Source organism: Cheilinus undulatus, linkage group 4 (assembly GCF_018320785.1).
Source record: "Cheilinus undulatus linkage group 4, ASM1832078v1, whole genome shotgun sequence".
In the NCBI taxonomy this organism is placed as follows: domain Eukaryota; kingdom Metazoa; phylum Chordata; class Actinopteri; order Labriformes; family Labridae; genus Cheilinus; species Cheilinus undulatus.
Window position 1 is genome coordinate 2,226,329 of NC_054868.1, and position 13,928 is coordinate 2,240,256.

General features: G+C 39.5%; 2 protein-coding genes across 3 annotated transcripts; both read left to right on the plus strand.

Annotated features, from left to right (window-relative positions):
- Positions 1–54: 54 nt before the first annotated feature.
- Positions 55–4,347, plus strand: LOC121508689 (F-box only protein 48). Of its 2 annotated transcripts, none has more exons than XM_041785701.1 (3): positions 55–138; positions 744–1,067; positions 3,920–4,347. In XM_041785701.1, exons 2-3 carry the CDS (start codon positions 765–767, stop codon positions 4,079–4,081), a joined length of 465 nt encoding a protein of 154 aa, XP_041641635.1. In that variant the 5' UTR covers positions 55–138; positions 744–764; the 3' UTR covers positions 4,082–4,347. The 2 variants fall into 2 exon arrangements, with proteins under 2 accessions (XP_041641635.1, XP_041641637.1); XM_041785703.1 differs by having other exon boundaries at positions 71–134.
- A 1,774-nt stretch (positions 4,348–6,121) lies between these two features.
- On the plus strand, positions 6,122–13,635 carry cnrip1a (cannabinoid receptor interacting protein 1a). Its single transcript, XM_041785973.1, has 3 exons — positions 6,122–6,369; positions 10,066–10,210; positions 12,571–13,635. The coding sequence occupies exons 1-3, from the start codon at positions 6,191–6,193 to the stop codon at positions 12,733–12,735; spliced, it is 489 nt and encodes a 162-aa protein (XP_041641907.1). The 5' UTR covers positions 6,122–6,190; the 3' UTR covers positions 12,736–13,635.
- The last annotated feature ends 293 nt before the right edge of the window (positions 13,636–13,928 follow it).

Here is a 13,928-nt window from a genome sequence, read left to right on the forward strand (position 1 = left end):
CATCTTTTCCGATTTAAGTTCTATTCGCGCATGCGCACGTGCTGCGAAAACATAGTGACGTCTGCTCTGTGTGTAAACAGCCGTTGAGACATTTAAACACTCAGCTGTCAGAGAGGACACGAAGCGAGCTCGCTGTAGGTAGGAATCTGAGATTTATACACACATTATCGCCTGGTTGTGAAATATTCCGGCTGCTATTTACTCTGAGAGCTTTTCTGTTAAATTAAACTGTTTTTTTGGTCGGAAATTTTCGACATGTTTGAGGGTTTTTCGTCGTTGTTAGCTTGTTACCCGTTCAGCTGTTAGCCTGGGTGGGGATGGGACCCGTGTTTCTAAAAGTGACTCACAGCTGCAAACAGTAAAATATCACCTTTTTATGGATTAAAAGCATGCTTTTATTCACAAATGCAAGTTTGTCTTAATATGCAAACAAAACGGAGAGAGGACATTTTTTTTAATTAAATGTTGTCTAAAAGGTCAAATTTGCCTCTAAATGTCGTTGTTTAGCTAATCCAAATTAGTCATTATTTAGTCGGACATCTTTTGATGTTTGGAGTTTATCAGTCCTAAATATGCTACAGCACGTTTGTGATTCATTCAAGGTCCATGTAAAGTCTGTGCAGTGCTGGGAAAAAGTATTTGCCCCCTTCCTGATTTCTTTTTTTTTGTTGTTGTTTTGCATATTCGTGGCATGTTAATGTTTCAGATCATCACACTAATATTAGTATTAAATCTCCAAACAGACTTGTGGACTTTGAGCTATTATGCAGCATGACTCCACGAGGACCTCGCCCGTGTTTCTCCTCTTTGAGAGGAAACCCACCACCATGAAATCCCCCGCCGCCACGCCGACTCCAAACTTTGCCGAAGCTCTGCCGACGGAAATGAGCGTGAAGATCTTCGGCGAGCTGGACGCCGAGAGCCTGTGCAGCGCCTCCAGGACCTGCAAGCTGTGGCATCACATCATCGAGGAGAGCGATCAGCTGTGGAGGAGGCAGTGCCTGCTGGTCCGAGCTGTGTGTCAGAGAGAGGTCGACAGTGACAGGAGAGACGGGATGTCCTGGAAGGTGGGTGGAAACCCCAAAGAAGTTGGGACGTGGTGTGAAATGTGCTTTTCAGATCTTAACGAATATTACAGCACAAAGACGAGATCATACAAGTGATCAACCTTGGTGCTTTATTTGAAATATACACATATTCTGAATTTAATGCCTGTAACTTGTTCCAAAAAAGTTTGGACAGGGGCCTGTTTACCACCCTGTTCCCTCTCTCAGCATATGAGGAAAGTGGGATTCTTTTTCTTGCTTGATGTACAGCTTAAGTTGCCAAGCAACGCAGGGTTTCTGTTGTCATATGTTACACTTCATATTGCCCCAACTGGAGATGGTTCTGGGCTGCATAGAGCAGTTGTTCTCAACCTTGGGGTCAGGACCCCATTGGGGGTCGTGAGACACTGAGCGGGGGTCTCCAGATGCCTTAAAAAAAACTAAGAATATTATTTAAAGTACACTGTTGCCACTTTACACCAATTTTTTTTAATCAAATTTTAACCCCTTTTTATCACTTTTAACACCATTTTGCCCATTTTAACACATATTTGCCACTTAAAGCCCATTTTTGTCCATTTTAAACCCTTTCCAACACTTTCTTCTGCCTGTTTTTCACCTATAGATGAATTCTTGCCGCCTTTTGTCTGTTTTTGCCTTATTATTGCCACTGTTAACCACTTTTTACACCCCCTTTTGCCCATTTTAACCACAGTTATCCCATTTTTGCCAGTTTATATCAATTTCTTATCCCAGTCCACGTAATTTCCCTCAACTTTTTGCGCTTAAAAGCCATTTCAGCCACTTTGTAATCCACTTTTACCAATTCTTGCCAGTTTAATCAATTTTTGGTTATTTTTTGGCCACTTTCATCTAATTTTTTTCCACTTTTAACCCATTTTTGTTCTTTAAAAATCCAATTTCAACATATTGGGGGTCCAAGATTGAAAAGGTTGAGAACCACTGGCATAGGGGGCCAGTCTAGGCCCTGCTCCTTTTATGCCCATTTCAGACTGGCACCATGCGTGCAGCTGCCGCCATGCCCACTCTTGCATGCACCATCACAGATTTCAAACGTGACCTCCTTTGGTTGGCTGTGCCCTCCTGCTGTCACAGCCCCGTCTGTCCTCTCAACTCGAACACGGTAAACCTCCCTACAGGTGGCTGAAGTCATTGCATTGCCAAACTACTCAGGGAGGTTTTCAGAATAATACTATTCTGTAAGAACAAGGTTATTTTTTCTCCAAGGAAATGCTAAACCAGTCTTTTACTTTGAAAAGCACAAACCAGAAGTTTACTCATACTGTGTCTATCCTGCCTCTGATATGTTCTAGTGTGGAGCAGAAGGCTTCACTAATAGCAGACGTTTAGAGCAGGGGTTCTCAACCTTTCCAGCCCATGACCCCAGAATGAAAGTGGCAGAGACCGGGGACCCCTACTGGACCTGAAGGTGGTTGAACACAGCCATGCACATCCAAGAATAGTCATGTGGAGACAAGGGGAGAGCTTTCTGGGGTCTAGCCAACCTGGGGGGGCCATGGAGGTCAAGAAAATCATGGTCTATTGTAAAGTTAAGCTGTGATATCCTTATTTTATATTTAACCTGAAAAAATAACCACTCTTATCAAGGAAACAAATCTCTTTTTTTAACTTATGTAGTAAATAGCCTTCTTAAAAATGTAAATCTATTTTGTTTAAAAAAAAAAAAAGAATTAAAATGGGCTAAAATTGAAAAAATGGGTTGAAAATAGTAAAAATGGTGGACAAGGTGGTGAAGTTGGATCTTAAAAGTAGCAGAAATGGGTTAGAAATGGCAAAAATAATACAAGAATCACAGAAAGTAACCAAAAAAGAAAAAAATGGGCATAAATAGTGGTAAACCGAATTTAAAAAGTGGTTGATAAGGCTTTAAATTTGCAAAAATGGCCAAGAATCTAGTGAAATTGGAAGAAAAATTGATAGAAACTGGCAAAAGAGTGCTAACTGAGAAAGAAAAAATAGGCAGATATTGGCCAACATTGGTCAAACTGGGAAAAATGGGCATATCAGAAGATGAAATGTGGTTAAAATGGGAAAATTTGGGCAAAAAAGTGATAAAATGGGGTTAATAGTGGCAATAATGGGTCAACAGAGGAAACACTGGGCTTCTGTGGCAAGAATTGGTTTAGAAGTGGCAAAAACAGGCAGAAAAAAGTGGTGAAAAGAGTTTAAAATGGCAAAAATAAGTGTTAAAATTTGTGGGAGAAAATGATGAAAAGGGTTAAGATTTGGCAAAACTGGTGTAAAGTGGCAAAAGAGGAATAAAAAAAAAACTTCTTAGTTTTTTAAGGGAATCTGGAGACCCCCTCTTGATGTCTGGCGATCCCCAAGGGGGTCCCGACCCCAAGGTTGAGAACCACTGGTTTAGAGAACTTTATTAGTAAAACGGATTTTATCTTGTGGCATTAATCATTCAAACACTGACATCACCACAAACACACCATATCCACTGTGGAGCATGGAGGTGGCAGCATCATGCTGTGGGGATGCTTCTAGGCAGGTGGTCTTGGAAGGCAGAGGAAGATCCGGGAGGACAGTCTTATTCAGTCTGACAGAGAACTACGTCTTGGGAGAAGATTTATTTTCCAGTCAGACAACGAGCAGAAGCGTCTAGAGAAAGCTACACAGAAATGGTTTAAAGACAACAAGAGGAATGTTCTGGAGTGGGAGAGTCAGATTTTTTTTGTCAGAACACCACATTATATTGTCCATGATTGAATTATAAAATCAATAAAAGGATAAAACTGCTTACTATTATGTAAAAAAGCATTTATCACGATAAATGTCATCTTGACTGTGAGTGTAGTTTCATGTGAATCTGTCCTCCCATGCAGGTGACTCTGGTGAGGAACTACACCCGCAGCTGTGTGAAGAGGGACTGGCTGATGGGACGGTACAGCCACGTGAGCTCAGCGGATGAGCTGACGGGGCGCACCATGACGCCGCTGGACGCTGAGACGTGGGGGGAGATTCTACAGGCCGAGCTGGACAGATGACTGAAGACGACCATCGCTGCCTCACTCAGGACTTTTCTAAACCCACTTGAACCACATCGGATTTATTACGCTAATATATGTTTTATACCTTTATGTTTTATGTGAACTCTCACAATAATTGTACATATTTTAAATACTTTTTTAAGAAAAAAGGATCATGGAGTGTTAAATATGAACAGGACTGTCTGACATTAATGATTTTTATTAAGCTGTATTATTGTTTCCATGTAAATATGACTGAGATGCAATAAACCACATCAGTGTGAGACATGGTTTGATGAGTTCACAGTGGAAGAACCTGACTGTCCCGCACAGAGTCCTGAACAGAGATTGTGAGCCAGGACTTCTGGTCCAACATCAGCTGACCTTGTAAATGCTCTACAGAGTGAGTGGGCACAGATTCCCAGAGTGAAAGGTTTCATGTACCAAATAGACTCAGATACAGAAATGAGCTGACACAATAGCAGTTCAAAAGTTCTCTTGGTCCTTTACTTTCAAAACTGGGTAGATAACAAAAAGGCAGTCTGGTGAAACAATCCAACTCAAATACATAGGCCAAGGTTAAGGAGATCCAAAAACTAACATATGGCTTGAAGACAAGGAATTTACAGAGATAATCTAGCAACTGAGGAGGAGAAACAGAGGAGTATATATAGTGGCTGGCTAACGAGCTGATTAAAGGCAGGTGAGTACTGAGAGCAGCTGCTGGTAATCAGGGAGCTGAGACACAGCTGAAGGCAGGCACTGAAATGACAGGATATGTTAGATTTCAAAATAAAACAGGAAATGCAAAAAATTACTGAAAGAAATGCAATCTAACTGGAAGTTACACAGAGAAAAACTCCAGAAGCTTGAGGAATGTCTTCCAAGAAGGATGGAGGCTGTTCGAGCTGCAGAAGGGGGGCACCTCCGTATTAAAGTACATTGATCTGGATATTACAGTCCCTGTATATGTAATGGAGAGGTGGCGAATACTTTTGTCCATATAGTGTGTGTTATGACTGCTATTTCTTGGTTGTAGGTTTGTACAAATGTAAATCTATTTTGTAAAAAAAAAGGGTTAAGAATTGAAAAAATGGGTTAATAATGGCAAAAAAATGGTGGAAAAGGTGGTGAAGTTGGATCTTAAAAGTAGCAAAAATGGGTTAGAAGTGGCCAAATTAAGACAAGAATGGCAAAAAGTAACCAAAAAAGGCAAAAATGGGCATAAAGAGCCATAAACAAAAGTTAAATTGGCAAAAATGGGTGAAAATCTGGTGAAGTGGGAAGAAAAATCGATTTAAACTGGCAAAATAGTGCTAACTGAGAAAGAAAAAATAGGCAGAAATTTGCCAACATTGGTCAAACTGGCAAAAAATGAGCATATCAGAAGATGAAATGTGGTTAATATGGGAAAATATGGGCATAAAAAGTGATAAAATGCGGTAAATATTGGCAATTATGGGTCAACAGAGGAAACACTTGGGCTTCTGTGGCAAGAATTGGTTTAGAAGTGGCAAAAACAGGCAGAAAAAAGTGGTGGAAAGAGTTTAAAATGGCAAAAATGTGTTAAATGGCAAAAAATAAGTGTTAAAATTTGTGGGAGAAAATGATGAAAACTGGTTAAAATCTGGCAAAACTGGTGTGAAGCGGCAACAGTGGAATTCTAAAAATAATCTTAGGTTTTTAGGAAATCTGGAGACCCCCTCTCGGTGTCTCGCGACCCCCAAGGGGGTCCCGACCCCAAGGTTGAGAACCACTTCTCTAGATCAACTGGGCAACAGCTGAGACGTCTAAGTGCGCATGCGTGTATGGACGTCTGCAGCAGATCTGCAGGCTTTCTAGCAGAAATTAATCGTAAGTTAACAAATCTCCGTCTTCTTCTGATATAATGGAACCCAAATGCTTCTGAATGAAGAACCCTGTGGGACCTGAGACTAACGATCCGGATCACTGCTAACTAGGCCGTCACAATTCCGCTTTTATTCTGAAAGAGCCGGAAGTCGCGCTCTGCCCAGCTCGTCTGTGGCCCCGCCTCCTCTCTCCTCAGCATCAGCGCATCCTCCTCCACCGTCCTCCCCCAGCTCTGGACCACAGTGACCCCGTATAAAGGCAGCAGCAGGCCGGACCATGGACAACGTGCCCCCGATCATCAACATCTCCATCTCCCTGAAGATCCAGCCCAACGAGGGGCCCGTCTTCTTCAAGGTGGACGGGACCCGCTTCGGCCAGAGCAGGACCATCAAACTGCTCACAGGCTCCAAATACAAGATCGAGGTGGTGATGAAGCCCGGAACCGTCGAGGCTACGTAAGGAGAGTCCTCTTTGGACCACTATTTGATCATTTCTGTCTTTTTCAGGACGGCACACGGAGCGTTAATTTATACACTCATAGCAGTAACGATGACAGGGATGAGTCCTGAGGTTATTATCATCTATTCAGAGGAATGAGGCGGTAGGATCGGTGCATGTGAGGCCTCCATCCTACAGGCCCTCCAGCACCCGATCTCTGTGTGAATAAATCATGACCGGTGGATCATGTGTGATGTTTTTCTCATCGCTGGGGAGACAGGAAGCGTCAGCTGATGCAGTAACACAAACACAGAGAGCAAGGAGTCGATGGATTAGTCAGTGAGAGCAGGCAGGTTTATCAGGGCGGAGCCAAGCAGGAGGTTCAAACGATGAATGAGACCCGAAATAAAGGCAGAGATGGGCACGAGCTTTTCAAAATAAGAGCAGAGATGGGCACGAGCTTTTCAAAATAAGAGCAGAGATGGGCACGAGCTTTTCAAAATAAGAGCAGAGATGAGCAGAAGCTTTTCAAAATAAGAGCAGAGATGGGCACGAGCTTTTCAAAATAAGAGCAGAGATGGGCACGAGCTTTTCAGAGTGAGAGCAGAGATGGGCACGAGCTTTTCAAAATAAGAGCAGAGATGGGCACGAGCTTTCAAAATAAGAGCAGAGATGGGCAGAAGCTTTCAAAATAAGAGCAGAGATGGGCACGAGCTTTCAAAATAAGAGCAGAGATGGGCAGAAGCTTTCAAAATAAGAGCAGAGATGGGCACGAGCTTTCAAAATAAGAGCAGAGATGGGCACGAGCTTTTCAAAATAAGAGCAGAGATGGGCACAAGCTTTCAAAATAAGAGCAGAGATGGGCACGAGCTTTCAAAATAAGAGCAGAGATGGGCACGAGCTTTTCAAAATAAGAGCAGAGATGAGCAGGAGCTTTCAAAATAAGAGCAGAGATGGGCACGAGCTTTTCAAAATAAGAGCAGAGATGGGCACGAGCTTTTCAAAATAAGAGCAGAGATGAGCAGGAGCTTTCAAAATAAGAGCAGAGATGGGCACGAGCTTTTCAAAATAACAGCAGTAATGGGCACGAGCTTTTCAAAATAAGAGCAGAGATGGGCACGAGCTTTTCAAAATAAGAGCAGAGATGAGCAGGAGCTTTCAAAATAAGAGCAGAGATGGGCACGAGCTTTTCAAAATAAGAGCAGAGATGGGCACGAGCTTTTCAGAGTGAGAGCAGAGATGGGCACGAGCTTTTCAAAATAAGAGCAGAGATGGGCACGAGCTTTTCAAAATAAGAGCAGAGATAGGCACGAGCTTTTCAAAATAAGAGCAGAGATGGGCACGAGCTTTTCAAAATAAGAGCAGAGATGAGCAGGAGCTTTCAAAATAAGAGCAGAGATGGGCACGAGCTTTTCAAAATAAGAGCAGAGATGGGCACGAGCTTTTCAAAATAAGAACAGAGATGGGCACAAGCTTTTCAAAATAAGAGCAGAGATGAGCAGGAGCTTTCAAAATAAGAGCAGAGATGGGCACGAGCTTTTCAAAATAAGAGCAGAGATGGGCACGAGCTTTCAAAATAAGAGCAGAGATGGGCACGAGCTTTTCAAAATAAGAGCAGAGATGGGCACAAGCTTTTCAAAATAAGAGCAGAGATGGGCACAAGCTTTTCAAAATAAGAGCAGAAATGAGCAGGAGCTTTCAAAATAAGAGCAGAGATGGGCATGAGCTTTTCAAAATAAGAGCGGAGATGGGCACGAGCTTTTCAAAATAAGAGCAGAGATGGGCACGAGCTTTCAAAATAAGAGCAGAGATGGGCAGAAGCTTTCAAAATAAGAGCAGAGATGGGCACGAGCTTTCAAAATAAGAGCAGAGATGGGCACGAGCTTTTCAAAATAAGAGCAGAGATGGGCAGAAGCTTTCAAAATAAGAGCAGAGATGGGCACGAGCTTTCAAAATAAGAGCAGAGATGGGCACGAGCTTTTCAAAATAAGAGCAGAGATGAGCAGGAGCTTTCAAAATAAGAGCAGAGATGGGCACGAGCTTTTCAAAATAAGAGCAGAGATGGGCACGAGCTTTTCAAAATAAGAGCAGAGATGAGCAGGAGCTTTCAAAATAAGAGCAGAGATGGGCACGAGCTTTTCAAAATAACAGCAGTAATGGGCACGAGCTTTTCAAAATAAGAGCAGAGATGGGCACGAGCTTTTCAAAATAAGAGCAGAGATGAGCAGGAGCTTTCAAAATAAGAGCAGAGATGGGCACGAGCTTTTCAAAATAAGAGCAGAGATGGGCACGAGCTTTTCAGAGTGAGAGCAGAGATGGGCACGAGCTTTTCAAAATAAGAGCAGAGATAGGCACGAGCTTTTCAAAATAAGAGCAGAGATGGGCACGAGCTTTTCAAAATAAGAGCAGAGATGAGCAGGAGCTTTCAAAATAAGAGCAGAGATGGGCACGAGCTTTTCAAAATAAGAGCAGAGATGGGCACGAGCTTTTCAAAATAAGAGCAGAGATGGGCACAAGCTTTTCAAAATAAGAGCAGAGATGAGCAGGAGCTTTCAAAATAAGAGCAGAGATGGGCACGAGCTTTTCAAAATAAGAGCAGAGATAGGCACGAGCTTTCAAAATAAGAGCAGAGATGGGCACGAGCTTTTCAAAATAAGAGCAGAGATGGGCACAAGCTTTTCAAAATAAGAGCAGAGATGGGCACAAGCTTTCCAAAATAAGAGCAGAAATGAGCAGGAGCTTTCAAAATAAGAGCAGAGATGGGCATGAGCTTTTCAAAATAAGAGCGGAGATGGGCACGAGCTTTTCAAAATAATAGCAGAGATGGGCACGAGCTTTTCAAAATAAGAGCAGAGATGGGCACAAGCTTTTCAAAATAAGAGCAGAAATGAGCAGGAGCTTTCAAAATAAGAGCAGAGATGGGCATGAGCTTTTCAAAATAAGAGCGGAGATGGGCACGAGCTTTTCAAAATAAGAGCAGAGATGAGCAGGAGCTTTCCAAAATAAGAGCAGAGATTGGCAGGAGCTTTTCAAATTTATGATATAATAATATAATATAAAACAACATAGTATGATATAATATAAAATAATATAATATAACATAATATAATATATTAGAATAAAATATAGTAAATAAAATTTAGTATATCATATAAAATGATAAAATAAAATAAAATATATAATATAAGATGATAAAATAAAACAAAATATGATAAAATATAATGTAATATAATATCATAAAATAAAATACATAAGTGGAAGAAGATGGATGATTGGAAAGATAAAATAGAATAAAATAATGTGATAAAATATAATATAAAATTCCCGTTTCCAAAAAAGTTGGGTCGCTGTGTAAAAATGATAAAAACAGCAATCAACGACTGTTAAATCTCATAAACCCAAATTTAACCTACAATAGAAACAAAATATCAGATTTTGAAACTGAGACATTAAACAATTTCATGAAAAATATCAGCTCATTTTGAATTTAAAGGCAGTAACAGAAAAATAAGGACAGGACAACAGAAGTCAGTTCATATGCCTGTGCTGATGCAGATGAGGGTGCAGCCATTACAGCCGGTTTCACAGCTGCAGGCTGAAGGAAATCCAAAGCTTTCTGTACATTTCAGTCATTTAGAGACTGAAAAGGTCAAATTATTCTTCAGCAGAATCCTCCCTGTAATGAAACCACTCCTTTCTCTTCTTCCTCACAGTAACATGAACATCGGGGGCATCATCTTCCCTCTGGAGCAGCAGTCCAGAGACGAGGAGTCGGTGGTTTACCATGGCCAGTACGTCACCGACGACGTCCCACACACCAAGAGCGGAGACCGGCAACCCGTCCAAGTCAGCATCGAGGTAAGGTGACGGGACGTTTCAAAGGAGCAGGTCATTTACAGGTCACATGTCCGGCCCTTCTCATACAGTCCTCTTTGGTCTACAGTAGACGTTTATGTTGGCGTTGGTCAAAATGTTGGTGCATCAAGCACCAGAGGGGCTTTTGACCCCGTTTAAACCAGCTCTAAACAGCTGTTCTCTCGGTCACATCATCTAAACCTTTACAGAGAAGATTTGGAACTTTTTTCATGGACCAGCCCTCATCCTCAGCTCTGCTGCTCATCCCACAAAGGCATGATCCTCACACACGTGACTCCATTTAAAGGAATAAACAGATTTATTTCATAGAAGCATTGTTACAGCAAAGAAATCGTCTACCACACACTCATTTACTGATGTTTTTGTGCTGGCTTTAGTTTGTGTTAGTTCCCCATGGTCACGTGTACATTTTGGTTGTTTTCATGATATCTACAGAAACAAACCACTTAAATGAGAGATTAAAATTAATTTTCCCCCCAGAAAGGAAGATAAATAAGTGAAGATGTTGACAATATGACCAAAACATTACAACCATTATGATGGGGGAAAAGTGTAAAATAATATGTGTCTGCTTAGACCAGGGCTGTCATATTTTCAGTTTTGCACACAGTTATGAGTTGAACTTATGATTTTGACCTGTTGATCTCAGAGTCACCATTCAATATTTCAGTCACATTTTGACCTTTAAAACTCATGATTTCAATTTTTTATTTCAGATTTTGACCTTTTAAACTCATGATTTCATCTTTTATTTCAGATTTTGACCTTTTAAACTCATGATTTCATCTTTTATTTCAGATTTTGACCTTTTAAACTCATGATTTCATCTTTTATTTCAAATTTTAACCTTTAAAACTCATGATTCTGAATTTCATCTCATAATTTGATTTTTAAAACTAATGATTTTTAATATAGATGTGTAATTTTGACCTTCAAAACTTATGATTTTAAATTTTATCCCATAGTTTGACCTTTTAAAACTCATGCTTTTGAATTTTATCTCATATTTTAACATTTAAAACTCATGATTTTAAAATTGTAATCCTTATTTTGACCTTTTAAAATCATGATTTTAAATTCTTTCTCATTTTTTGACAATTCAAACTCATCTTTTTTCATTTGAGGTGTGTATTTTGACCTTTTAAACTGATGAGTATAAATTTTATTATATATTTTGACCTTTGAAAATTCATGCTTTTGAATTTTATCTCATATTTTGACATTTTAAACTCAGCTTTTCTTATTCTAAGTTTGTATTTTAACACTTAAAACTAATGATTTTAAAATTATAATCCTTATTTTGACCTTTAAAATCATGATTTTAAATTCTATCATATATTTTGGCCTTTTAAAACTCATGATTTTGAATTTATTCTTGTATTTTGAAATTTTAAAACTCATGATTCTGAATTTTATCTCATATTCTGACCCTTTCAATCATGATTTTAAATTTTACCTCATATTTTGACATTTTAAACTCCTCTTTTTTTAATTTTAGGTTTGTATTTTGACCTTTCAAACTGATGAGTTTAAATTTTTTCAGATATTTTGACCTTTTTAATTCATTATTTTTCAATTCTATTATATATTTTGATCTTTTAAAACTCATGATTTTGAATTTTGTCATATTTTGACAATTTAAAACTAATCATTTCGAATTTATTCTCATATTTTGAACTTATAAAACTCATGATTTTGAATTTTATTTCATATTCTGATTTTTACATCTCATTTTTTTAATTGTAGCTTTGTATTTTGACCTTTAAAACTTGTGATTTCAAATTTTATCCCATATTTTGACATTTAAAACTAATCTTTTTTAATTTTAGGTTTGTATTTTGACCTTTCAAACTGATGATTTTAAATTTTATCCCATATTTTGACCTTTTAAACTGATGATTTTAAATTTATCATGTATTTTGACCTTTTGAACTCACAAGTTTGACATTTGTCTGAGATTTTGAACCTTTGAATTAATTTGGACTTTTTTAATGTCACAATCATTTATCATTAGTTTTTCCCCCTTAATTAATCAGTGGTGAAAACGATTTAGACGGTTTTTGGTTTAATGTTGACCCTGTTAGGCTCTCAGGTTAGACTTAAACTCTGAATCCGGGCCCTGCTGTGTCTGACGCCCCTGACTTCGACCATCATGGACAGTTTTTCCTGGCACACCTTTGTGACCCACTAGGAAAAGCTCTGATCCACTTTAGGGTCCCGACCCAGCAGTTAAGAACCACTGCTCCGGACAGCTAAACCTATGCATAGGTAGAAACTCTAAAAATGTGTCTTTATCATCAAACGTCTCCTCTAAGCTGCCGTTTCCTCCGTCTGTTCAACAGTTCAACAAGGCCGGGACGTTCGAGACGGTCTGGCAGGCCAAATACTACAACTACTACAAGAGGGAGCACTGCCAGTTCGGCAACAAATTCACCAGCATCGACTATGAATGCAAGCCCAACGAGACCAGGACCCTGATGTGGATCAACAAGGAGGCGTTCAACTGAGCCGTCCTCAGAAACAAACTTGAGAGGAAGCCGGAGGACACATGAACATCAGCATCACAGAAAAGGACAGCCTTATCATGCAGGCGAGCGTGGAGTCAGTCAGGGTCTGGGGGTTTGTGTTGTTTTATATAAAAATAGGAGAGGGTCTGGTCTTTATGGGGGTTTGCTTTAAATCTGCACTCTGCAAAAGTTTGAAAAAGCTGCACAGAGAGAAGAAATCAGAGCTCTGAGGATGTTTTCTATCTGAGGAGAGGCGAGGGAAAAGATCTAAGGCTGGAAAAGTGGCGGCTTTCTCCAGAGGGAGCGCTCGCACATCCGCCTCTGTGCTCCCGAGTCTCTGGCTGTGTGGGCGGGTCTCCTGTCAGCGATCAAACATCAGGAGGAGTGGCCTCAAGTGTTGCAGAGTGCAGCTTTGAAAGGGCATTAAAGGAGCAATCAGACATGTTATGGAATAGTTTGCCATCTTATTTTCAGCTCCAGTGGAGAAATTTATGTGATTATTGGTGGAAAAGTAACTGATCTCAGCTCTCTCTATGTTAAACAGAAGACAGAATAAATAATTAAAGGTGAATTAAGACGTAGAATAAAGAGTGTTTAGCATCATGACACCAGAATTCTAACCCTGTTTGAAGCCACTGCAACAAAACCAGAGTCCTGGACACAAACTGTAGGCCGTTTCTTTGGTTTAAAGGTCAAACCTTCTGCAAACTGCTCAAACACACTGGGAATGTTTCTACGGCAACGCTCCAGTGACATTCAGACCAGCTGCAGGTTGTTGACAGCAACTTTTTTTTTTTTTTTTTTAATTTTTAAAATTTTACTTGCTGTGTATGATTTTATTTAGCATAATTTTCAGACTTAAATTTTTCAGATTATTAAATACATTTCAATATTAGAAGAAAAGCCAGAGCAAATAAAAAATGCATTTTTAAATTATGTTTTTTTTTTTTTTTTTTTATCAGTGAGAAATAACAAGACAGATGAGTGATATTCAAGCGGTACATGAGGGACAGTGAGAGATGAAGAGGGGGAGGGAAAGAAAAGAAAAAAAATTTAAATTAAAAATGTATATCTGTTAATGTATATTCAGAATATTAAAATACAATAATAAAAAGTGTATATATAATAATAAAAACGAATAATAATACAAAAATAAAAAATTAGATATACACAGAACACATTGTTAAGATAAT